At 37.4% G+C, this 26,045-nt stretch overlaps 2 protein-coding genes across 5 annotated transcripts in view; one reads left to right on the top strand and one right to left on the bottom strand.

Annotated features, from left to right (window-relative positions):
* Positions 1-341: 341 nt before the first annotated feature.
* smc4 (structural maintenance of chromosomes 4) lies at positions 342-21,325 on the bottom strand. Its single transcript, XM_042339032.1, has 23 exons — positions 21,111-21,325; positions 19,472-19,662; positions 18,919-19,110; positions 17,689-17,865; positions 11,704-11,868; positions 11,241-11,368; positions 9,974-10,114; positions 9,118-9,268; positions 8,870-9,034; positions 8,207-8,440; positions 7,404-7,589; positions 7,119-7,280; positions 6,778-7,003; positions 6,344-6,423; positions 5,974-6,126; positions 4,892-5,018; positions 4,344-4,533; positions 4,009-4,153; positions 3,071-3,244; positions 2,407-2,589; positions 2,085-2,317; positions 1,163-1,346; positions 342-819 (listed from the first exon to the last, which is right to left on the bottom strand). The coding sequence occupies exons 1-23, from the start codon at positions 21,241-21,243 to the stop codon at positions 649-651; spliced, it is 3,891 nt and encodes a 1,296-aa protein (XP_042194966.1). The 5' UTR covers positions 21,244-21,325; the 3' UTR covers positions 342-648.
* A 1,813-nt stretch (positions 21,326-23,138) lies between these two features.
* The window catches only part of ift80 (intraflagellar transport 80 homolog (Chlamydomonas)), a 51,589-nt gene continuing 48,682 nt past the window's right edge, over positions 23,139-26,045 (top strand). Inside the window, exons 1-2 of one of the 4 annotated variants that reach the window (XM_042338991.1) lie at positions 23,139-23,224; positions 25,008-25,150. In XM_042338991.1, the coding sequence (XP_042194925.1) occupies positions 25,114-25,150 (37 nt within the window). In that variant the 5' untranslated portion in view covers positions 23,139-23,224; positions 25,008-25,113. Of the gene's footprint in view, positions 23,225-23,248; positions 23,350-24,510; positions 24,695-24,773; positions 25,151-26,045 lie in introns of those variants that run through there. The other 3 variants (XM_042338990.1, XM_007888527.2, XM_007888521.2) reach the window with 3 other exon arrangements.

The raw sequence follows: 26,045 nt of genomic DNA, 5'->3' as shown, positions 1-26,045 counted from the left end.
ATTGAATAAACTGAGTGTCACATTCAGTCACCAAACTAGTACGTCAGAATCTGTTTATGTGTTCCATTTACAGCCAAACATTGCAACTAAGAATTATTCGTCTAAAGTATGGATGGGGTTGAATATTTAAGGATTTTTTAAAGATCCAAATCAGTGAGATGTCCTAAAGAGCAGGATCTAAAACTAGTGTTATTCCTAATGAGGACTTTACCCCACTGCATTAATTGGTATCATTTGCTTGAGGAATAATCCCGTAAATGACAAAATGATTGTGGTTTGAGAGGTTTTTTTAATTATTTTTTGCCCATACAGCACTAATTCATTAAAACCAGACAATCCAATATGTTGCAAAAGTTCCTTTTAATAAGAAATAGTCAGTTTTGACAGACGTGTTAGTTAAAAAGAATAACTTTTCTAAAAATATGTACAGCCATGTCAGAATTTCAATACTACATTAATATTCCATTTTCTACAGTATAAAACCTCAAGATGAGATGGTACTTGTATGCAGGAATCTTATAATTGTGATGATTCACACCACCACTACTTTTGGAACGGGCTCCTCCGTTGTATGAAGCCAGTAGCCAGTTGAATCCGCTTGAAACAGTATAGTTCTTTACAACAATCCATTAAAAAGTTGTTACAATTTCACGCTGTGGTGAGTACTTCAGGAATTGCTTGAAGACCAATAACTTTTGGGTTGGCTGTAACATTCTTTGTTGTATTGTGAGTCTTGTAGATTCCAATCAGTCGATCAGCTATTTCAAACATATTGTTCCTCAAAGAAATTATGATGAACTGAGCATTTTTGGTTTGTTCCTAAGGCAACAAAAAAAACCACACACGTCAAAAACTTAATACCAGACTATGAATTGTACAAATGGAAAAACACAATCCCATTTTACATCTCAGGTTTTCAATATAACTTTTGATCAGCTTAGTTTTAGTATACATTCAACTTATTTAACCTATTAGGAAATTATAGGTTCCATTGTCCATAAATACATTTCAATTGTCAGGCTAAGCATTATACTTAAGGCATTTACCAGAGGTAGCTTTTCTAATTTAATTTGTAAAGTTATTTAAACACCTCTACCACATACAATTCTAGATATACCTACAGTGAACCCAAGTTAACCCATTTGCTAGTAAGTGTACTCACGTAGATATAATGAGCGACAATTGAGACATTTTTGAAATCCAATGCTGCATCAATTTCATCCATAAAGTACAAAGGAGTCGGCTTGTAATGGTGAAGTGCAAACACGAGAGCCAAAGAGCTGAGTGTCTTCTCCCCCCCAGAAAGATTGAAAATCTTCTTCCAGCTTTTCTTTGGTGGTCGAACACTAGAAAAATGTCAATTTTCACTTTTTAAAAAATCAAATACAAATGAATACTATATAAAATCATTTTGCTGTTCCAAAACAGTACTGTTTTATTTTGCAATGACATTCTCATTCCATGCAAATGTGGTCATGAGTGAGTTCATGTTGCTTTGCTTTAAACAGAATTCATGTTTCAGAATAAAACTTAATTGTTAAAAGAGCTTTATCTCAAAATGTTTTAAGGTACCTCATAGGTAATTACTGCTTTTGTAAGCAAATTGTAGCCATTTACGCCAACGTCCAACAAACTACTAGAAGGTTGTAGGTCAGGATATTCCCCACCATTAATTCTCAAAAAAAATTGTTTTGACCAGTCATGGTTTAGAACATCTGTTGCAGTTTACATTTCTTAAATAGTTTTAAAAAGACAAAAAAAGTCACCTCCACACACCTGCCTGCTTCTCAAAAGTATTGCTGTAGTACTCATTAGTATATACCTAAATGTAGACTGAAGGCAATATCTCCATTTGCAAGCTGCCTTGCTTATTATGAACATGATTCAGATTTTTGAGATAGTCAACTCAGGGCAATTAAATGTAAATAAAATACTCCAGCTTCAAAGTACCACAAGAGTTATAAAGAACAAGGGAAGGGAGTCCTATTAGGACAGTTACAGTCCTATTAGGGTTCAGGTGTCATTGGGCTTCACAATTAAATTTACATAATTTATCATAAAACCAACCTTGACAGCTTCCCTACCTGAACATAATTCCTTCAGAAAAGGGATCCAGACTGTCCACCAATTCCAGCTCAGCATCTCCACCCAGTGTGAGCATTTGGTAATTCTCCTTTAGCTTATTGGTGATCATATTAAAACCCGCCATGAATTCATTGAGACGTTGCTTCCTCAAGTCCTCATAACCATGTCTAAATGTATCGCGTTCATTGGTAATTTCATCAAGCTCTGCCACACGGCGTAGGTACAGTTCTTCCTGCACACATACCACAGAACATAATTTAGATGTTTTGTACAAGATATAATTTAACCATAGAGCAATACAGAGAAGCCTGACAAACTTACTTTCTTTCTATATTCTGCAATGGAACCTAAGTTTGGTTTCATTTCCAAACCCTTTGCCTCCAGCAGTGCAATCTGATTATTTATCATATCTGGGTTTTGGAATTCCCTCAGATCCTCCTCACTCAGTTTTGGAAGCTCGTCTTGCGGTTTGTCATCAATGCAATGTAAAGAAAGCTTGGACACCTAAGATTAAATTGCATAAAAATAGTTACCAAAAAATTAAGTGAATCAAAACTCAGTAACAGTAGTAACACAAGGAAACAGTGCCATAACCATGATAACACAAAGAAAAAAAACATTTTTAGATTCTTGATCGGAACTGGCAATTTTCAGTTTTTAGTCACCAAACCAACATAAGGTTCATAGGCCACTCACAACATGAATTCTGCTGCTGGAAACTCCACCAACAGTGATAGAATTGTTTAAGTGCCAGTCAGTGATCTGATCATCTTGTTACTTGACTGGGAATAGACATCTGAACCAGCAGGCAATTGTCTAGGAGCCAGCATATCCCCCCACACACCAATGTACAGGCTAAGCCAATGAATCTTTGTGTGTAGTTTTGCAAATAGCCTGGATTCTCCAAATGACTTGGTTGGTAGTAGAACTCTGGTAAGATGCTTTACATTGGGGTTGCTCTTTATTTCTGTTCTTTCAGTCTTACCTCTTTTTGCCAGTATTTGATCTTTGATTGATGCTCCTCAATGTGTCCGTCTATCTGTTCTATTTTTAATCGTATATTTAGAATTTCTTTCTGAAGTGCCTGCTCTTCTTCTTGAATTGACTTAACTTCTTTAAGTAAAATTTGATGGTCTCCAGTCACATTGGCTAATGATTCCTATTGAAAATTACAGAGGGAAAGAAACATTATGAAAAAGATTACTGAGAATAACAGCCGTCTCTCAATTTGGTTCAAGCTCTATAGCTCTACCAGTAGCTTTCCATTTCATTTTTTTTTTAGTATCAGAAGTTCGCTTCCTTGAATACAAATACAAAGTGTGCGAAATCAGGCATCTCATGTCTGAAGTTGGTCAAAGATTCAGAGTTTTTTTTAAGATTCATCTAGGAACTCCAGAATGTCAAGTAGCTATTTAAAATTCCAGTATAAACTGAATTGCATAAGTACGTATTTACTGCCTTAAACTTAATTTACAGCCACTTTCCAATTAGCCTGAAAGATCTTGCAGCATCAAGTTTATCTATTCTTTCTACAGCTGCAAAATAGAAGATTTTAAGCAATTCATAGTTGTGGGGCTTTTATGTTATCGATCACAAATAACTTCTGCAACTATCACTCAATATGATGAAATCCATTTTAGATATTTTATTCCTCAAAGTGCTCTCGGACACCAACCTGCATGAGGGGTGCTATATAAATACAAGTCTTTGTTGTTGATGACAACTTGTTATCCTACCCCTTTCTAACCAAAATGCGTAAACCAACATGTTACTAGGAAGATACCAGGTTACTAAAAATGGGATTAAATAGATTTCAAATGTCCTACTGCAAAACTGAATGTAACTAAATAGTTCAGTAACTAAATAGTAACCCTGCACTTTATTTAAACTGCATACTATTCATTAGACTAGATTCTGCCTCACCTGAGCTTTTGCACATTCCTTCATCACAGCAGTGGCTTCTTCCTCCAGTTTCTTCAAGTCATCTGTCAGGTTCTCAATTTCTTGTTTATTCTGTTCAATTTCTTCCTCAGATCGACTTACCGCTTCTTCTGCTTTTTTCAAGTTCCTGGAATACAGCAACACTTGTAAGCATGTCAAAATGAAAACTCAAGATTGCTAGTTGTGAGTAATTGTATTGAGATCAAAAATTAACATGTGTCATACTTCCCCCTAGCAAAACTGGTGTTCACAAAGATGGTTACAAAAAAAGCAAACAAATTACATGAACAATAAAAGCAGTTTCATGATGAACTTACCTTCCAGATGTTTTGATTGCAACTTGGGCCTTAGTAATGGCAGACACACAATTATCCATTTCTTTATTAATTTTGTCTAGTTTATCCTGCTGGGCTTTAAGCTTATTATTATTGATATCAACGATAAGGTTATGCAACCTTTTAACCTCTGCCTCCACTTTACCCGCCTTTGCTGCCTCTTCCTCATATGCTGAAACAGACAACATGGCTTCTATAAATATTTACTCGTCAAACTAACCTCATTTTGAAAAGCAGATTGTTTTTAAAAAAAGCAGTTTAAATCAGCTATCCAATTGTAAACCAAATTTGACTTAGTAAAATGTGATAAATAATTTCTGTAATGTTTTTGCCATGGGTTTACAGTACCATGGCTTTTAAAGCACCCTTAATAAATGGAACTACATCAAAAACATAAAACAAGCTTTTTTAAACAAATGGCTCTTTAACTGACTTTTCCCAATTTCATAGAACTCTGGTCTTTATAGTTTGCAAATGCACTCTTATTTCTATAAGGGGAAAGTATGGTCTTTATAGAAAGAAAAGCCAACCTTTTTTGAAGGCTCTCAGGGTTTTCTCTAGCTGTTGCTGTTTATTCTTGTCGGGGGCTGCCGCCGCCACAATTGCTTCAAACTCCTTCTCTTGAATTTTCAAGTGAGCTTCCTGTCCTGTCAGACCCTGAATTTAATTAAATATATAAAATAGGAATAGTTCAGAAAACACTTACTCCACATAAAAATGTTATAACACTCCAAATCAAAAGGTAACATTATTCACCCAATCATTTGCACTACCAGTTCTATTTAGAACTGAGTTGAACCACTAAGTTATCAAACTAATTTGTCAGGTTGACAGGTTAAGTCAACAACAACTTGCATTTATATAGAGTTGGTACTGGAGGAGGCAAAGTAGATTTGTGTGTCATCCGCATACATCGAATTCCTTCATAATCTGTTCCATTTTCCAACCATCATTAAATGCTCCTTTTTCAATAACGAACTCATGAGACAGAGTGTATAATAATAATCCTTGCATTTGATATAGCGCTTTTCATGTCTTCCAGACGTCTCAAAGCGCTTCACAGAATAGACTATAAAGTGAATTGACTGTATATATTTGTGGGCGAAATGCAGCAGCCAATTGCGCACAGCAGTGTCCCACAAGCAGTCGTGGATTGAAATGACCAATTTATTATTTTCTTTTCTTGAAGGATTGTTATGAGGAGTGTGGAGTAAGGAAACTTGCCCAAGGTTTCACCCTGTTGGGAATCGAACCCAGGTGTCTCGCTTGCAAAGCGAGTGCTCTAACCACTGAGCTCCAGGACTCCATATGCCTGTGTATGTACAAGTGTGTGTGTCACAGGGTAAGATATTAGAGAAGTAATATAGAGCCATTTATTCTGAAATGGTAAGAGAAGTTATTTCACATTCCCTTGGAGATGCATCATTTCAGAACATCCATGTGCTATCATCCGGGTTTTGAATAAATGCTAGTGTTGTCATTTTTCTATTCCTTGCCATGCACGTGTTATGCAAGCAGGCTGCTGTTTCCTCCAGCCCAAAAGGGACACCCACTTCTTAAAAATAAATAAAGCTACAGGATGAAGAAGTACAAATACTTTAAAATAGCACACCTGAATGCTTGCTGTGTATTTCTCCAAATTATTTTTCATCTCTCTTATGCTCTGGCGCAACTTCACTATTCGTTCTTCCAATTGAACTTTTTGATCTTGGTATTTTTGTGCAACTGCAGTGTCCTTCTGTAATTCTGACTCCATTTTGTCCACCTTTAGTCAAAAAAAGCAAAGCTTTAGTTGAATGATTCTATACCTGAAGTACCCAGAAAGCAATATATTTAATAAATGCAAATTTACCAACTTTTTTTGTTACAAGACTACGCACACCCTCAAACACACAGTTGCAGTCATTAACCAGGGCTCATTGAGTCAAGCTGTCCTTGCTATTCAATAAGTATACCACAGTTGTGTTCAGAAATTCACTGACCTCTTTCTGAGTAACTTCAACAATCACTGAAGATCCCATTCTACCCTTCATTACTTTTCCTCCGCCACCAGTCATGGTACCTAAAGTAAAAAGAATGCAGACAAGTTGATTAATTTACCAAAGAAAACAAACTTTAAGATGGAATACTCACGTATTAGCCACAATCTGGTTTCTTTTCAGCGTTTATATCAATCACACATACTCAAACTTTTAAAAATTACTGCAACGGCTCAGCGCTAAACTAAAATCTGGAATAGAGGACAGATAAATAAATACTTCCAGAATTAAACTATTTGATTTCTGGATCAAAATTAGGTGCATTCCATGGACCACAATTCTGCATTATATCATCCCATTTCAGATTTAATCAAATCTTTTACAGTTATAGTATGAAATTAATACTTAAACCTAGTTTATACAACACTTGCCCATACCTGACTGTTCTATTATCTGTCCTTGCAATGTTACCACTCGCCATCGTTTGTCGTGTCGGAATGCCACACGTGTCGCCTGTTCTAAATCGTTAGCAACAAGAGTATCACGTAGGGCAAAGTAAAATGCTGGACGTATAGTCTCATCTTTCATTTTGACCATATCAAATAGACGTGGAATATTCTCAGGAGTTTGGATCTTTCCAGTACTTTTCTCCCAAACCTTCATCTGGAAGAAGTTTTTCAAAAATAAATAACAAAAATCAAATAATTCTGCTACAGCAGGTAACATATATAAATTCAGAAGTGGCATTTTTTTAATATCCTCAATTGTTTCAAAGTACCTTGTCCAAGCCAATAAAAGTTGCTACTCCAATATTTTGTTTCTTCAGGAAGTTAACACATTTTTGGGCTGTATCAATAGTGTCAACAACGATGTTTTCTAAAGCTCCACAGCTGGAGGAGACAGCAACGTCATACTTTTCATCGATAGCGCCCAAGTCACCCTGGTTAAAAATAAAAACAGATCACATTTTAAAAAAGTATACGTGGTGATCTGAAAATGAATCTTCGGTTGATCTGTAAGTTGTACTTGTGCTTTTTTTTAAAAAAAAATGTTCCCTCCTTACCAGTCTTCCAAAGATGCCAGGGATATTTCCAGACTTCTTCTGCTCCATCAATGCATTCAGAACTTTACCTCTGCTGCAATTTGCTGCTAGAGAGCTCTTTGCTTCTTCAACCTTTTGACGCAGCTCATTAACACCGTTCCGAATCTGAGATTCAGAGTGGACTATTTTTTCAAGAGCCTTTTCATCCTAGAAACGCAATTGAAATTCAGATTTGAACATCCACATTTGTATATCCACATATGTATCACATATTTTCATTCAATAACCCAATGATTGCAATCTGCACCTGTGTTAGCTTTTGAGTTTATTCACATAGCCACCTTAAGATTATGTAATCTTCTGATCATATATTAAAAGAATATGAACAATTTAAAGAAATATTTTCCAGTTATATAGTAAAACTTGCACACGCCCAAGTCTTACATTCACCCGAGTCACTTTCAGTTTCCTATCAAAACCACCATTTCTTTGAACTACTTGCACTGATGAATTTTATTTTCCTAACTTGTAATGCCACTCCCTGATCCTCCATTACTCCCGCAGTTACTTACTCGCTGGCTGTATTGAATCTTGGGAAACAGTTTTGACCCATACAGTATGTATACTTACTAGCTGCAGTGACAAACTAATGCATGTACATTTACCAGGTGCATTGAATTAATTACACGTGTGCAGTGTAAACTGTTGATTAAATCAGATTTTATACGACTTAAAGTTTGCACTTTGCGTAAGTCATATTAAATGTTATGGTCCTGATTGATAAGACCTATGTGAGAATAAAGCTTCAGATTTGCATTGCTCACTTTGTGTAGTTCTTCTTCACTCTTTGGAATTTTCACTTCTAATTCTTTAATTGCCATTTTTCTTTCTTTAAGTGTAGTAGTGACAGTAGTCAGGGTCTCTTTAGCTTCATTGAACTGGTTTAAGGCAGTTTTGTGGCGACTGAGGTAGATATCCAGTTCTGATTGTGCCACGTCCATCTTGGATCTGGTCTCATTTACTGCTTTGCTCAACTCCATAAGCTGTTTCTCGTTCACCTATTTAAAAACAAACATTCAGAATATGAAGATGGCAGGCTGTTGCAGAATAAGTCAATTTTTTATTTTTTGTACAATTCAAAACAAGTTTCAAAATATTGACTGTTTCATTCATGTTCCATCTAATGATTTATGATTAAAATATGAAGCTAGTACTTTGGCAACACAATGTGAAAGCTCAGAACGCAGCACGTTTGTTTCAGAGTTCCTTACAGGGTTTTCAGAATGACTAATAACCTCTCCACTTTTTCCCCCAATAACTGTAGGAAATTAGAGGAAATGGGAAGTCTCTTCCTCAAGGAAGAAAGCACATTCACTATAAATTATTGGTTACACATCATAAGGGAAGATATTTACCACTTGTCAAATTGGCTTTATGAAATTTAACTTACTTCTCTTCATTTCAGCTGTAAGTGTTACATAACTAACCTCTTTTGTTTCCTGTAATCCTTGCGTCTCTTGTTTGAGACTAATCATGACTTTCTTCAGTTTCTCTTCCTCATTCACTTTTCTCTGTTCTAGCTCTTCTTTTTGTATTGTTGCTTCACTGATGACCTTTTCGCTATTCTCAGGTACATTCTTCAATACCTCCAGCTAAAAAAACAGATATTCATCATGTGAATATTGAAACGTAATTTGGTTTTAGTTTACTCCTTTAATAAATGTAAATGTTTTACCTTCTCCCTGTCCTTTTGAACTTGTTTCTCCAACTTCTTCTCTTTGCTCTTGATATGTTTCAGTTTTTCTCGAATTTTGATATCCTGCAAATCAAACTGGGCAAACTTTTCCTTTTTTTGTTCAATGTACTTTGTGATTTTCGCTACTTTTCTGTAGAATCAGATAATTATTAAAACATTTTGAACTGTTTTGAATACTAAGTACATTACATGTTTCATTTCTATAAACATTATATAAATAAATTTAACCTAGTAACCAGAATACATGCTTCTCCCACTCCCCATTTTCTCCTTATAACTTTTCAGGTTTCAGATACCAGCAGCCCTCAGTAGTTCAGCTGGGTGATCACTTTTTTTTTTGTGGGATTTATTCACAAGTCCTTTTTTTTGGATTTTTCAAATGCATAATTGCTGTTCTGATCAGTGACTATGTCTGGAAAGTGGGGCTAAACTGATTTAGCAGCCCTTTTTCTTAGGTCACTGTTTTGGCAAATATGAATTGGCTCTTGGCTGAAGCACTGCAGGAAAAAAGTACCATGGAATAGTTAGCAAATATCATAAATCAGCTTCTTCATATATGTTAAAACCAGAATCATTTAAAAATGTATGCTAAAGCAGTTTTTTCTGTGTCTTTATTTAAAACTGGAGATCGAGGGTTATTCAGATAAGTAGATAGCAATGCGTTGGTGGCACTGGTCTAGTGAGGAGAATGAAGGAATAGGATAATTCCATGTTGAATTTGTAATCACATTTTCCACATAAGATCTGTCGTGCTCTTAAGAGGATACAAATGTTAGGAAGTTTGAGCGAATTTCTTAACGCCCTGCATATTGTCAGGAGGGAATTCTTGGCTTACTTTTCAGCATCCTTCAAAGACATGTTTTTAACTTTCAAATCTTCGACAAGTTTCCCATTTTTGTCATTAATGTCTTTTGTGCTTTCATGGATTTTTTGCTTTTGTGCTATCCTGTCAGATATCTTCTTCTGCACATCGTATCTGAAAAAATATTTGAAAATAAATTGTTGTAAATGACTTATGTATTGTTTCTGCCCTAAAAATCAGTTTGGGTAGTAGCCTTTGGAAAGTATTTTGATTAAACCAAATAATATTCCTACAACCATAAAACAACATGTAAATGTTAAAATTCCAATTATCAAGGCAAAAAAGTATGCTGATTTCCATTTTTTACAACCATATTATATCCTTTAGTGTCAAACAAATGAGTGCTCATTCAATCAGTCTTCATCTCTTCTTTGGATACTTGGAAAATATATTGTCTAAGGTTTTATAAATGTTAAACTGTTATCCTATCTCACCTACAATTACATACGTTGGTATGGAAACAAAGGCAAATAATTGAATGAGGTGTTCTAACAAGACGATAATTCAATATTGCTTATTGAAGTTGGTGATTCCAAAACATCTTATTGATAGCCAGCCAGTCTCGATAACCACCTTGGGGAGAGGTGTGAAAGTGAATATTATGACACTTCCACATTGGAAATTCATTTAGCTCTGATATTTCTATTAAAAATACGCTGTCTACAGCTCCACTTTCCTACAGACGGAGAGAAAATAGTGCTGAATCCCAGCTATGTCATCTCACAGCAAGATCTGTTATAAATAGAGGCCTGGGAGGGGGAGGGCGGGGGAGAAGAAAGAGGAGCAAGTCTCCGAGTGTCACAACTGATGGGGAGAAGTTGCATACATTTGGCCCCTTGTCCCACCGAATACTATTGTTGGCCAATAACTTTAGAATTGAAACTTTCATCACAGCCTGGTCTTGATAACAGTACTCAGTGGGCAAGATCTTCGTAATACTAAAGTTAGACTTAGTTTTGTAAGCAGTTTTGTTTTGCAGACATACAGGAGTATTTGTTGTGCAATATAAAGAGTGACATTGGATCTAGAGGTCCATGACAACTATTATAGTAAGAGGAAATGAGATCAGCAATATCCCATGATTTTTTGTTCACAGAATTCCATTTGTCACTTGTTAAATACATAGTGCTTTGAAAGTGTTAAAATATAGACTAACAACGTATGACTGAACTTTCAGAATTGATGCAATACTTAGCACAACACTAAAGTAAGTAGCATGCCAAGCCCTCAGCATACATACATGTAATACTGCACGACATAGTTTTTCTTCTTAATGACCTCATTTTCCAAGGTAAGAAACTCAATCGCATGATTCTTTTCTCCTTCCAAAGCATCCTTTTCTTTTTCAACCATTTTAACCCTATTAAGCTGGAGAAGAAATATTTAATAAAAGAAATTGAACAAATTTGATCTTTTCAAAATGAAAATTATTTCAACCACCAAAGAACACTCTGCCTGTCTTTCAATATATTCCACAGATTTACAGTTTTAAATAAGTTTATTACCTCAGTTTTAAAGCAAATTTAATATACTAATTCAATTTAAGTCAGGAATTTTAAAGAATACAGCTTCTTGAATTCACAACAAAGTTAAATGTAAATATTAATTAGAAAAATTAATAGCTCTAGTCTCAAAGGGAAGCCCAGAAAGTAATTTCCCAGTCTGGCTACTTTGTTGATTTACTACACCAGCTTCAATTTCACCTTTTCTCCTCTTTGCTCATTCAACAGCTCAACTCGACGACAGAGGACTTGAATGGGTTGTTTTAATCGTTCTGAACCAATGATGTCTTCTAGGTATTCAAGCATGCCTTCATCATGTTCTGTTTGCCCTTTTGGTTTCATCAAGGAAATTTGCTCAACTTCACCCTAAAGATGCCCAAAGTAAAAGCATGATGCACTGAATCGCTAACATTTAATGAAGGCAATCACTGAAGATACTAATGTGGAAAATACAGAAATTATAATAGTTTATGCAGTACTCAAACTATAATGTTACAAAACATTTACATTCTATTTACATATTTTTAAAGAATTTTACACCAAACTTGGTCTCGACGGTTCCATTTCCCAAGGATCTCAAGGAATGCCAGAATATAGACATCTGTATGCAGCTAAAGGAAGTGTATATTTTGTCAGGCAGTTATAGACACTAAGTCATGGGTTAGTTCTCTTTTTTCTCGACTCACTAGTATGAATATCTGCATTACAGATGAATAACTGAGAAGTGTGCACATTTACAACACAATAATCCTTGCATTTAATGTACCATCTTATCATATCAAAATATCTCAAAAAACTTCAGACTTTTTCTGCTAAAGTGTAGCTACTGTATTTTTTTATTGCAGCCATTTTTTCAAGGCAATGTCCAACACACAAGCATGAAGTGACAGAGCAATTTTATTTGGAGGATTGTCACCAGGAGAAACTTCCTTCTCATTTTGAATTGGGCACCTTTCATGCAAAATAACATCACCAAACAAGATGGAAAGGAAGAATATGATCAAAAGCACAGTTCAAGTGGTAGGCATCTTCCAAGGAAGGGAGACGGCACACAACAGCTAAATGTCCTCCCAAGTACATGGATAGGAACTCTGCTCCGCTACCTGACAAATTTTCAGACCTACATCCAGGAAAGGCTAAAATATTCACCTGTCTTTACTTAAGAGTACATATTGGTTTATATAAAAATAAAACTTGTAAGACATTTCATAACATAAATGTGCTGCAGTGAATGGAACTTCTAATAGCTCAACAAAGTGCATTTATATAGTGGGGAAGTCCTGTCATCACTATGACATTCAATAAAATGATGACCCAAAAAAACCTTCATGTGACGAGAGAGAAGTAGGGTTCCCTGGGTCTGAACTAGCTCATAAAGAGATAGGCAAAGGTTTTACATGAGTAATTTCCAGACAATATTATTAGTTTGTCCAACTCAATGAAATTTGGAAGTGTAGAGAGATCATCAAACTTGCGAACCAGTGTCAACGAAAAGGTCCAAGATACATAATTCCTAAATCACAACCAGTGGTGGCCAGCCTCTTTGGTTGGCCAACAAAATAAATGTTTCTTGATAGAATCATTAACACCACACCAACCAGTCCGCTCCCTTCACTCGGCTGGCACTGCCCCCTCTCTGGAACTCCAGCCCAGAAATCTTCCACCTCGCCCCCTCCCTTGCCTCCTTAAAGGCCAGTCCTTTTTGACTGTGCCTTCGGACACTCTCCCATCACCACCCCTCAATTCCAACTGTCCGCTTGAGTGAAAACCCTTAACAGTCCTTCCGATGTGAAAGATGCTTTATAAACGCAATTTGTCGTTGAATATTTCTTGAATTATGGCATAAATCTACGCTATTTTGTTATTCCAATGCTTCTGTTGGCCAACCAAAAAGGTTGGCCCCTGTGGCATTAAACCAAGATAATGTCTGCTTGTCCCAGTGTATGTTAATAACCTATGGAACAATTTGAAAAGAAAAAGGAGTTTCTCCCAGTGCTCCCCAGATAAAATTCATCGTCTGTCTGTGCGATACCGCTGTAGATAAATTGGCTGCCGCATTCAGCTACAGTTATTGCATTTTATAGTAAATCCCGTAAAGCATTTCTAGATATCCTCCTGACGTGAAAAGCACCATATCAAATGCAAGGATTATTCTTATTATTATTAAAGTGTTCTTATGTACGTCACAGTGTTCCAATTGATGTGCTGATCGATTCACTAAATCACAAAATGGTTGCACTCCATTTGAGCCTTAGTCTAAATGCTTCGGAAAGTCAACGGCATACAATTTACATTTATATAGTGCCTCTCATGTCAGGGTGATGTTTCGAAGCACCACAGCTTGGTATAAAGGGAATGTATGGATAAGTATTTAAATTTCAACATTTAAAGCCGCACCATGTGAAATTTAAGCACTTAAAACTGGAAGTTATTGTCAATTAGTTTCTACTAAAGTTCAAGGATAGAAGCTAGATTTTTTTAAAAATAGATGAAAACCTTCCAAAGTGAAATGCATGGATTATTCCTATTAAGTGTTTAGTATTCATAAGTGATCAGCTTAATTTTATAATACACCCAGAAGTTTTGTCATAAATCATTTCACCGCAAGCTTAACAATCTGCAAACCATGGAAATGCAACTTTTGCTCAAGCATAAGCCACCTTTTACAGCTTAGCATAAAGTTAGTTACAGATTTTAGCTCAGTTTACACAGCTTTTAAACTCATTTGAAACATGTCACCTGAGAGCATCCAAAGCGATTATTTTGGAACTAGCAGTTAATTTTCACATCTTTCTGTTGTATTAGTTAGTATCTTTGTCTCAAACGCTTTGCACAGCACATTATCAGATTAAAAAAAAAAGAAGAAATTTGCAAATCAAGATTCAGGTTTCCAAAACAACTTCCTGATATTTTAATTGTTCCAACATTAATTTAAGGATTTTAGTGATGACAAGACCAAGTCTCAATAATATGCATTTTCTGGTTTTATTTTTCCCAAATTCTCTCCAACATTACCATGATTTTTTTTAAATTTTTACTCCAAGCCAAATTACAGCACTGTAATAACTTAGAATCAAGAGTAATAAGACTATATAGGATGACTGATTTTATAAATTTCCATTCATGCATTATGATGCGGAAATAATACCAGAATCACAGTAAATGCTGCTCAAACATCAGAATATTGCTATTACTGTTATTACCAATCCACTGAAAACGGAATTTTAACCAAAAATTTTAAAAACTGAAGGTGCCAATCACTACTTTGTTTATTCTCTTGTTTTTTTNAAAAAGCATTTTTTAAAATCTACTTTAACTCAAATTATTATTATTACTAGTGTCTAAAAACATGTACAACCACAGTACTTTTTTTTTGAAAAAGAGGTTTGCATTGGATTAAAAATGATCTGGCAGGCTAATAAAGGGGCAATTCGGCTATCTCTGCCATGATTTTTAAATGCATTCGAAAGTGGAGGTGAGACGTTTCAATGATGTGATAAGGCTCTTTGAGATATTATTACAATTGCAACCCGACTTGCAAATGCATTTAAAAAGCATGTCAGAGACAGAGGGAATACGTCTAGAAAAGCTTTAAATATAAAAGACACATTTTAAATACCAGAATAAAATACTACTTTGATATTTAATTGTAGATATCTAAAACGGAGTTATTGGAGTGCTGCAATATAAAATATTTAGTTGAATGGATTTATTTGAGGTTATAAAATTAATGAATTTTATAAAATTTTCAAAAAACAAAAATTATTACAGTACCAAAATCTCCAGGAAATTCTACACCGTCACAATATCTTTCATTACACCACAATCATACATAGTTTAAGCATCACAGAAGGCCAGTACACTTCATAGAATGTATGAGAATGAGTTTTACCAAGCTGACTACAGATCATTCAAATTGCCATCTCTTATAGGTGGTATTAATATTGAAATGAGCTGATATTGTTGCCTAATATCATGTAGCCATTGGAGTTTTCACTATTATGCCTCATACTGTATTGACAGGACATCCACTAAGAAATGCATTATAGAAATGATGCTGCATTGTCAAGAGTAGTCCTATTAATGTAATATAGGCCATTTCCAGATTAGGTGCATCTATAATCCACGTCACATTAACTCACCTCACCCACGACTATATAATTTGAAAACATACAATTTTAAATCTGTCTATATTTAATTGGATTAAAAAAAGGTCCAAACGTTGTTTTCAGCCTGCCATTCAGGGAAATGCAATCTTGTGTCAGAGCAAGTCAAACGTCTGATGTTACTTTCAGAACAATCCAGCAAGTGTGAAGTACCAGACAAGGTAAATTATCCATGTGACCAGAAACACCAACTCGTGTCAGCTGATATTTCCTTTCTATTGGACAATGGTATGCTAATATAGGAGACTGCATTTTCTGAAGCACATATTTGCTGTATGGTTGACTATCAACATCAACAGGATCAACACACTTAATTATTGTGAATTAAGTATTTTAAGTACTTTTCAAAGCAAAGCGTAATTTAATAAATCAAGCTATAAAATTACAAATTGTAGCTTTCCAGACAAACATTTATATCCATTAACTATGTACAAGTAATTCCAGATTTATATATTGAATGTCACATATATTAAACTAAGAAACTGAAACAGGATGAGTGCAATCAGCATTATCATTGGTTTCTGTATTCAGCTTGTTTGTGCCAGGAAGGACTTTCTAAAAACAAATATTACAATTTGTATTCATTAATTCATAAATGTAAAATTAAACTGCATAATTTTCAATTGCCAAAACATTTGCTGCAGGTGGGAAAGATTATATAAACAAAGAAGGTAGGTTGACAGCTGCTACTACATTAAAGTATCAAAACCTAAATAGAAGATTGGAATACAACTAATGCAATTAATTATATATTTTTTCCTTTCTGCAGACAAGGTTTACAGAATAAAAAAAAGCTACTTTTGCTGCATACTTGAGTTATTTCATGTGATAGCTGAATCATTCTTTCAGAATGTCTGTGAAAAGAGAACACCTTTTTGGCAGAAAAATACAATTTCAGTATTAAAGATTCAAAATCAAGATACTACTGTACACAAGAAAAGGAGAAACAGATTGAAGTTAGAGAAAGGATGCTGGAAATTAGAAGATTCCTCAATCCTAGTTTCAAATTAGAGTTGGAACATGTGTAAATGCAACTAGTTGTATAATGATAATAATCCTTTCATTTGATATAGAGCCTTATGTCTTTGAGATATCTCAAAGCACTTCACAGAATATACTGTAACACAAATTGACTGTATATTTTATGGATGAAACGCGGCAACCAATTGCATACAGCACTGCCCCACAATGATCTGTTGAGAGTGGTTCTTTTTACGAATGTCTTTTTTATATGCAACCAATTCCAAATTAGCTGGCACTCAAACAATGATTTATAAAACGTAGTATGAATTCAAACAAAATTAGAAATACACCATCTCTCTCACAACAAACAACTTGACATATCAATCTTGTGGTTACATCATCATCAGTATCTACATGTTCATACTTGTGCCAGACCCAGGTACATTTCAGTGGTACTGATTACATTTCATTGTAGTTACACTTCCACAATAAATTTGGTTTGAGTTTAAAGTTTAGCTTTTTACATTTCACAATAGCAAGAACTTGTACATATTGCAAATTGGGCAAGTGTTTTAAACATAAAATATCAATTCCAAACATTAGTATACAAACATACAACTAAATTTGTTACCTTCCTTTTGCTGATTGTATTACCTTCAGGTAAGATCAATTTTTCAAATATCACATATGGACTGGGAGTCGACAAACCACGCCACACTGCAGCAGCACAAGTAATATTGGCGTTTTTTGGTCTTATTTTCACCACGCCAATATTTACGTGCTGCTAGAATGTAACTGGCATTTTCATTAAGTAAAACATATACTAAAAAANGTCAAATATAACAGACGTATTTTTTAAAAGCTTGTCTTCTGATTAAGCCTTAAAGCACTAAAGCAGCAAATTATGATTTGCCATATCAGGCAGTCCTGCAAACCATGATGTGCTGCTACAGCAATTTAAAACATGTCCAGTACTTTGTTCCAAACGCATTAATTTTTTTTCTGTAAATGTACTCATTCAAACAGAATAATGAAACATTTTAAAAAACAAACATACCTGCAGAATCAAAAATCTATTATGATCCAGATCAATTCCATGGCTGCAAAGCAGCATTCTTACATCTCTGAACGTTGCTTTCTTTCCATTAACATGGTAAGCTGAAGAATTATCCTTGTGGGCAGTTCTTGAAACGTAGAAGTTGCTATTCGGAAGTACTTCAAAATCATCACCCTCCTTTCATTAAAAAGGGGTTTAAAAATGTATTATTAACTTCAGTATATAGTTATTTTAAAGAACAATACTTTCACTCACACTTGTGTAAAAAAAATTAACTCGTCTGATGAACTGGAAATTTGTTTTTGAAATAGATCTAACCCACCTGTGAACCTGTGCAGATGAGGTGGATTTCATAAATACTATGCCAGAAATTGAAATTGACACTGGGCACAGAAAGGTACATTGTAATGGTGTTAATAAAGCTAACTCTACTAGAGGAAAACACTAACATTTTTTAAGAAAACGGTGTGATTACAGTATATTCAAAGTTTTTATTCACAGCAAATGATTTTTAAAATGTACACATTTTATGATTTATTTTGTTTTTAATTAATTTTTTTTTAAGCACTTAATTATATTCAATAATTAGATTCTCAGATCTAATATGGTTTAATGACACGAAATTATTATATATGCAGTCATCTTCATTTTGAAAAGGCTACATTCAGAAAATGGCTTGATTCATTGTAGCTATACAGAAATGATCACGGCTGTGATCAGGAAACAAATGAAGTGTGCAGTTATTAAAAACTGCCAAAGTGTATTTCTTTTAAAGAAAAACAAGCTTTCTTTAGCATTTGTTTCTGACATTGCCACTAATGTACTAATACATGTACTAACATGGATCAGTGCTACTCGAAAAGAATTACCAAGCAATTGCTGCATTTAACAAATAGATTCACAAGATATATTTTATAAGGTAATGGTGAGGTCATTTATCTGTTAACCCTATCCATGGCAGAAAACAATTTAGATTAAGCAGGAGCTCCAATTAAATATCTTATTTAGAATGACAATAACATTTCTTTTTCCTTACATTCAAAATGTTCAAGGCCAAAGGAAGCCAAAAAAGTGGGAAAAAACACCATTCGAATGAAAACTGTAGATTACCATGCAGCTCAACAACTTCTTTAAATCAAGAAATCTTAAAAACAATTGCACTCTATATTGTATGCAGTAAATGCAAAGCAGATATAAAAATAATCATCCGCACGTAACAGATAAGATTACCTTATCAATGATTTTTTGAAAGTGAACTTCCACTGTACAGCTTTGAACATTCTTGTATTCATCAGAATTGTGGATAAGTACAGACAGTTTTTTCGAGCGTATTTTTTGGGCTCGGTACCCAAAAACAAACAGCATAGAGTCAATCACATTTGATTTTCCGCTCCCATTTGGTCCAATAATACAAGAAAACCTCTGTTTAAGAAATAAACATATCATGGATCACTCTACGTGCGCACAAAACACATTTTTGACGATTATTATGGCCGACTTGTAATGCTCTACACTGACAAAACAGGTTCATACTCTTAAATTAACATTTTTTATTGAAACCATTGCATTAAAAGTCATGTAGAATTATGTATTCACAAATATGCCACATTTAAATTCAAAATTATCAATACCAATACAGATTAAAGGAAAATGATCCATCATTACAGTTCCATATAGTGCTATTTTATTTTTTTAAAATACTTTTTCCCACAACGCAAAATCTGTTACCTCAAGTAAAAATTAAGCACGAGATAAATATCATTATAAATTTTTTTTTTTTTACCTTGTGAAAAGGCCCCAGAATTTGCTCTCCTGCATAGGATTTGAAGTTTTGATTCACTATATGTGTTATCATAAGACGAGGAGCCCCAGCTTCATTGGTCATTGCTGGGGGTGGAGGAGGAGAGATGCCAGCTAAAATTTCCTCTAAACTTCGGTTATCTACCATTTCCACTGCTGAATTTGACACAATGCCTATATCAAAATAAGACCAATTAAACGGTGCGCCTTCAAAGTGTTTGAAAGCAAGAAAGTTGAACCTTATGTCAAAAGCATCTTAAACCACAATCCACTATGAGAAATAGATCCGAGACTTATTCGGCTTGGACAAATAAATTTAGATTTCAATAGGGATAAAAACTAATTGCCATATATAAAAAGATTTAAAATCTTGAATATAGATATTTGACAATTAAAACTTCAATTAAAAGCAACTTTTAAATATAAATCACACAAAGGCAAGTTAAAATATTCAATTTTTTTCTTAAAATGACAATATGAAGCTGATGGATCTATTCCCTCAAACCAATCATTTTTGCTTTTTTTTAATAAAAAAGTTTTTGTTGCAAATCAAATATCCATTATTATTTTTATAACATATAGGATGACAAAAAAAAATCAGAGCCTGTTCAGCACATATTGCTGAGGAGAAAAGTTTTGTTAACCTACCATTAAACACACCACAAACTATGCTATTTTAGGAACATCTCTTGCATTTATATAAAAAGCAACACAGAAAGTACTGTGCACTAAGAATGGTTAGAAAGTATTCAACTTGCAATAGCTTAATGCTGCTGTTGAACGTTGTACGTTTGCCAAATGTTTGCTCTTCGGGTTACTGCATTAACGATTTGTTTAAAAAAAATCTATTCTTACAAGTAATATTTGAAATCTTTTCGCATTTACCCATTTGAAAGCAATCTCTCCTTCCCATTCAATAAGTAGTTCAAATTTCTACGTCTCATCAGTTCACCAACACCGTATTTTGCATTTCAGATTACAGCAGTTCAACCCCTCCCCCCATCCATCCACTGTACACTACGCGAAGTGTGAAAACGGGGAAAACAGTAACATTCAAAGCTCACAACATATCAGGTAAAGAACAAAACAGTTTTCGTAAGTTCACAAAAAGAATCGATGCCATTTGAAACGATTAAAATAAATCCACTGGGGGATAAATCTGAACTATAATATTCATTGTCACAGTTTTCAGTGAGTCATCAAATCTTCGATACAATAACTAATTATATTCCGATAACAAATGGTCGCTTGTAATTATCAACAAAGATATTAAGTTTACAAAACATCAAATCGCCGGCAATCCCTTCCTCTAAACTGCATCGGTATATTCTACAAATAAGACACGCAAAGAACGTTTATAACGCTGCACCGCAACACCATTTCAAAGGCAATAGCATATTGGACTCGGCAACCTGCTAAACCATCATTTAGGCGGTTAAATCCAATTCAAAAAAAAAAGACGCAGCATTTACACAATGACCCTCGCCACTCTGCTCGACTTAAAATAAAAGCGAGAGGGTCGGGGTTTTTTTTTTAAAAAAAAAAGGAAAAAAAAAAAGAACAAAAAATCGAAAGAGAAGTGAGTAAGAAGACACTGAGAGAGCTGGTAAACCGAAATCTACCTTCGTTCCCAATTGCGCCGGTTCCCTTTTGTTGGATATCCATTTCGTTGTCAGATCCATCTGAGGGCTCGGCTCCCTCCGGATCCGAATGTGCGGTCCGTTTTGCGGTAGAAGTTTTCGTTTTGGCAGGCATGGTCCCAGGTCAGACCCACGAATTAATCAACACACGCACACGCACACACACACACACACACGCACGCACACAAAAAGAATATCATGCACTGTAAAACAAACAAAAAAAAAAGTCATCTTTGGAGTTCGGTTGTGGGCTTTCCAACCCCCGCCCTGAAAGTCGTAGTCCAGTTCTGCGTTCTCCAATTGAGCACAAGTCGAAATTCAACCCCCCCTCACCCCCCCCCCACACACCACCCCCCCCCCCCCACACACAAAATCAGCAGTTTATGGGGGGAAAACTTCTATTCATTCCGAGCTCATTCCAAACCTATATTTAAGAATTTTTTTTTTGTTTTTTTTGGGGGGTGGGGGGGGAGTGGGGAGCGTGTGGGAGGGGGGGGGGAAGTTACTGTACTCTGTTGTAATCAAATGCCACATCATGACGTTGGAAAACCAGTGTCAAAAAGTCAAGTCTTACAACTTTGTGCAAGAGTTCTGCGCCAGAGAGACAAGACTCACGAAAAAAAAAGACACTTCGGTGCCTTAAAATCAATGATGATTTTTTTAAAAAAAAAACACACCGGGGGGAAAAAAACACAGCCCCTTAAAAAACTGCAGACAAACGACATCTATCTCAGCCCAACTACGTCAGCCTTCGGGGGTTTTTTTTAAAAAAAGGTGAATAGCTAATCGGGTAAAAGAAAATTACAGATTGGACATCGTACTCCACCAATGTCAATCCTGGAGGCAATAAGCCGACTCGGGCTAAATATAAAAAGAGCACGAAAGCAGAGCGAGAGAGAGAGAAAAAAACATTTTAACGCAAAAAAAATCCCGATGGATGCATCTCAGTACCGGGGGGGGGGGTGTAAAAGACTTATTAGAGAGGGGTGGGGAATTGCCTTTAAAATGAATTGCTCCGGAATGAAAAAAAAACCCCGCTTTATTTTAAAAAAAACCCCGAGACTTATCTTATTTACGAGCTATTTAACCTGCGACTCAATCGATAACGTCTCCCCAAAGTTTCAAATTCACTCAATAATTAACTGCAAAAGGAGGGGAGGGGAGGAGGGAGAGGAGGGGGGTTGAGGAGAGAAGAGGAGGAGGGGGAGGAGGAGGGGAGAGGGGGAAATAAGCAGTTAGGATCCACTTCCTTGAAACAACATGTTTACAAATTTGTCATGCATCTCATCCCGCTTAAAAAAAACGATTCCACCTCCCGTTTGCGCAAAATAACCGCCCGCGACGCACCCGAACCCGAACTTTTCGGGCGCCGGGCGGCGGCGGGAATTTTTAAAGAATTTTTCCCGATATTTTCGAGCCGCTCCCGCACGTGGAAAGGGAAAAAAATAGAGGAATAAAAGTCAAGGGAAAATTCGAGCGCTCACCTCCGTCCAGTCGAAAATGGCGCCGAAAACTCAACTGGACTGAAATTCGTTGGGGGAAGGAGGAGGGGTGGGGGGGCGCGCGAGGCATTGTGGGAAAAGCCGATTTGAAAAAATGGGGCCGTTGCCAAAAAAAAACTGACGACGACGACGGCGGCGGCGGCGAGAAGAACAAATGCCGACGGCGTTTCGATCCCTCCCTCCACCCACTATGCGTCCCCATCTTCGTCGCTCGCTCGATATCGAAATGAGATAAGAGATAGATAGATAGATAAAGGGAGGGAGGGAGGGGGCGGAATTTTTTTTTGAGGGGGAAAAATAAAACCGTTTCGAGAGAGACCGTTGCCCTCTCTTCTTTTTAAACACACACATACACACACACACACACAGATCTCGCCGTTGCCCGGGCCGTTGCCAAGAAAGCAGCGCGCGCGGGGGGGGAGGGGGAGGGAGGGAGGGAGGGCGTGAGTGAGTATGAGCCCCGCCCCCTTCCCTCCTCCTCCCCCCCCCCCTCCCTCCTCCTTGGCGGCGGCGGCGGGTGCGTGTTCGCGCGCGAAAGGCCGCGAGACCTGTTTGTTTGACGCTCCGTGACAACGGCCGGAGCTCGAGCTGAGGGTAAGATGGAGAGAGAGAGAGGAGAGAGAGGGACACCACCGCCGCCGACGGTCTTATGTGTTTTTTTTAATTTTACGCACAAGGGTCAGAATTGAAGGGGGGAGTTCGTTCGTTTGTTTTTGTTGGTTGGTTGGTTGGTTGTGTTTTTTTTAAAAAAAACTCGTCCGTCTCTGTAGAGGTGGGAGAGAGAGAGAGAGGGCGCGGAGATTCTTTTCGCCTTGATTTGCTGCTGTCGAATGTCTCCCCGTGGGTTCTCGCCCTCACCCCCCCCCCTCCCCGGCGGTCGTGTTGTCAAAACAAAACAGAACAAAACAAAAAAAAAAGAAACGGGTGCGGATGGCGCGTGTGGTGTTGTGGTGATGGTGGCGATGCTTCCCGTGACTTCCGAGCTTCCCACTCCCGTCACCGACCGATTCGCTGACCGACCCCCCCCCCCCCCACCGGTGGGGATTGGATTGGCTTTGACTTCGGGTTTTTTTTGGTCGTCTGGGAGTTTCTGGGGTGAGAGTGGGTGGTGAGGGTGGGGTGGGGGGGCAGAAAAAAATGGTCGGTCTCTCGACTCGGCCCCATTCGCCCCTGGCAAAGCCTGTCGTCGTGTTTGCGTGTGTGTGTGGGGGGGGGTTGTGTGTGGGGGGGGTTGTGTGTGTGGGGGGGGGGGGGTTTGTGTGTGTGGGGGGGTTGTGTGTGGGGGGGGGTTGTGTGTGTGGGGGGGGTTGTGTGTGGGGGGGGTTGTGTGTGTGGGGGGGTTGTGTGTGTGGGGGGGTTGTGTGTGGGGGGGGTTGTGTGTGGGGGGGGTTGTGTGTGTGGGGGGGGTTGTGTGTGTGGGGGGGGTTGTGTGTGGGGGGGGGGTTGTGTGTGGGGGGGGTTGTGTGTGGGGGGGGGTTGTGTGTGGGGGGGGGTTGTGTGTGGGGGGGGTTGTGTGTGGGGGGGGTTGTGTGTGGGGGGGGTTTGTGTGTGGGGGGATTGTGTGTGGGGGGGGTTGTGTGTGGGGGGGGTTGTGTGTGGGGGGGGTTGTGTGTGGGGGGGTTGTGTGTGGGGGGGGGTTGTGTGGGGGGGGGTTGTCTGTGGGGGGGCTTGTCTGTGGGGGGGGTTGTGTGTGGGGGGGGGTTGTGTGTGGGGGGGGTTGTGTGTGGGGGTTGTCTGTGTGTGGGGTTGTCTGTGGGGGGGGGTTGTGTGTGTGTGGGGGGGGGGTTCTGTGTGTGTGGTTGTGTGTGGGGGGGGGGTTGTGTGTGTGTGGGGGGGGGTTCTGTGTGTGGTTGTTGTGGGGGGGGGGGTTGTGTGTGGGGGGGGTTCTGTGTGTGTGGGGGGGGTTGTGTATGTGTGTGTGTGACAAGAGAGGGTACACACAGGGCCGTCCGCTTTTCGACGAGCCGTCAGCTTTTTTCCTGGGAAGGAACAGAGGGGAAATGGGACGGGACGGGATGGGGATGATGTTTACCAGCGGCAAGATGGAGAGGACAGTTTGTAATGGTACTGAAACGTCTCCAAAGTGCTTCGCTGAATTTCCCGAAACGTGTAGTGACTGTTTGTATTTTACACGCCAAAGGGGTGAGGGGGGCGGGGGGGGGGGACGGGACTTGAGTCACTTCTCTTCTCATTATGTGTGCACTTTTACTCCAGTATCGCACAGGAGTGCTTTATTTTTAGTCTTTTGAATGTTGGCAATTCATAAACTAATTAACTGATTGATTTGATTGATCGATCAATCATTTGGGCAACGGATTTCCAAGCGGTGAGAACGGAACAATATGTAACCGTCGCTTGTTCGTGTGATCTTTGACAGCCGCTGAAGACATTGGAAGTTCCGCGGGTAGAAATTGTTCTTGCGCGGCGGCACTCCTGGGAATCCTCTGAAGTCCATCCGGTGTGCCGAACTAAATTTTTATAGAATGAGACTGAAGACATCGCTCTTGAAGGAACCGAAGCATATCCTTTTTTCAGTTGATTGACTTTGCTGGCTATGGTAATACGTTTCGGATCAGAGCTATGACCTGTGTAAAAAGGGTGGGCATCGTCCTAATAAGTAAAATTTGGTAAGGTATTTCACATTTCAATATCCGAGAAGAAACCGAATGGCAATGCCTTGACCGGCTTTTTTCAAAACGTTATTTTCACCGTATACAGATATTAGTGTAACTTTAAAAATATAATTATTTCCTTACCTGGTTTAAAAAAAACACAAGAGTTTGACTATTTTGTGATCGCTGTTTGTTATTAATTTGGTAATAGTGTAGAGGATGAAATAAATACAATGTCAGATTCGGTCCTGCATCTAACATATCACTGCTCTTAAGGTTTCAGAGTTTTAATGTTAAACAATGAGTGGATGGAAAGTAAAAGCATGAGAATAGTACGGTGAAAGCAATATTTTTTATTTGATACATCAGGAATGACATTGATTACTATTATACAATATAACTTTACATTACTCATTTAAAATTTGCCCATTTATTACATCAGCTTTGACATTCACCAGTCACCCTATTGAATGTTGCCATGACTAAATACTACTTTTAGCCATAATTGATTTAATCAGAATATATTCCATCAGATATTTTATGTGGAATTCAATGCACAACTATGAATTATGCCTACTTTATGTATCAACATTTTCTCTTGAATTTTTAAATACAAATATAGTAATATAGCCATATTAGTATGAAAAGTAAGTTTGATTTAGAAATGTTACAGTAAACTATGTAATTAGTGGATTTGATTTATGCTGGATTCCCATTTTCCTGATAAAACAGAATACTAAATAGCCACTTTTACTACTATGTACAAAATAATAGATTTGGCTGAGGGTTAAGCTTCATTTAAA

Source organism: Callorhinchus milii, unplaced genomic scaffold (assembly GCF_018977255.1).
Source record: "Callorhinchus milii isolate IMCB2004 unplaced genomic scaffold, IMCB_Cmil_1.0 Scaffold11, whole genome shotgun sequence".
NCBI lineage: Eukaryota > Metazoa > Chordata > Chondrichthyes > Chimaeriformes > Callorhinchidae > Callorhinchus > Callorhinchus milii.
Note: the sequence above shows the minus strand (reverse complement) of the source record. Positions and strands in the feature narration are given on the sequence as shown.

Excerpts from the sequence above, each read along its gene's own strand:
- smc4 (XM_042339032.1), bottom strand. The coding sequence starts at position 21,243 with ATGCCTGCCAAAACGAAAACTTCTACCGCAAAACGGACCGCACATTCG. Across the intron at positions 19,111-19,471 it reads TTCTGGGGCCTTTTCACAAG|AGGTTTTCTTGTATTATTGG; the intron begins GTAAAAAAAAAA and ends TTTCTTAAACAG. Across the intron at positions 2,590-3,070 it reads TCAAATACTGGCAAAAAGAG|GTGTCCAAGCTTTCTTTACA; the intron begins GTAAGACTGAAA and ends ATTTAATCTTAG.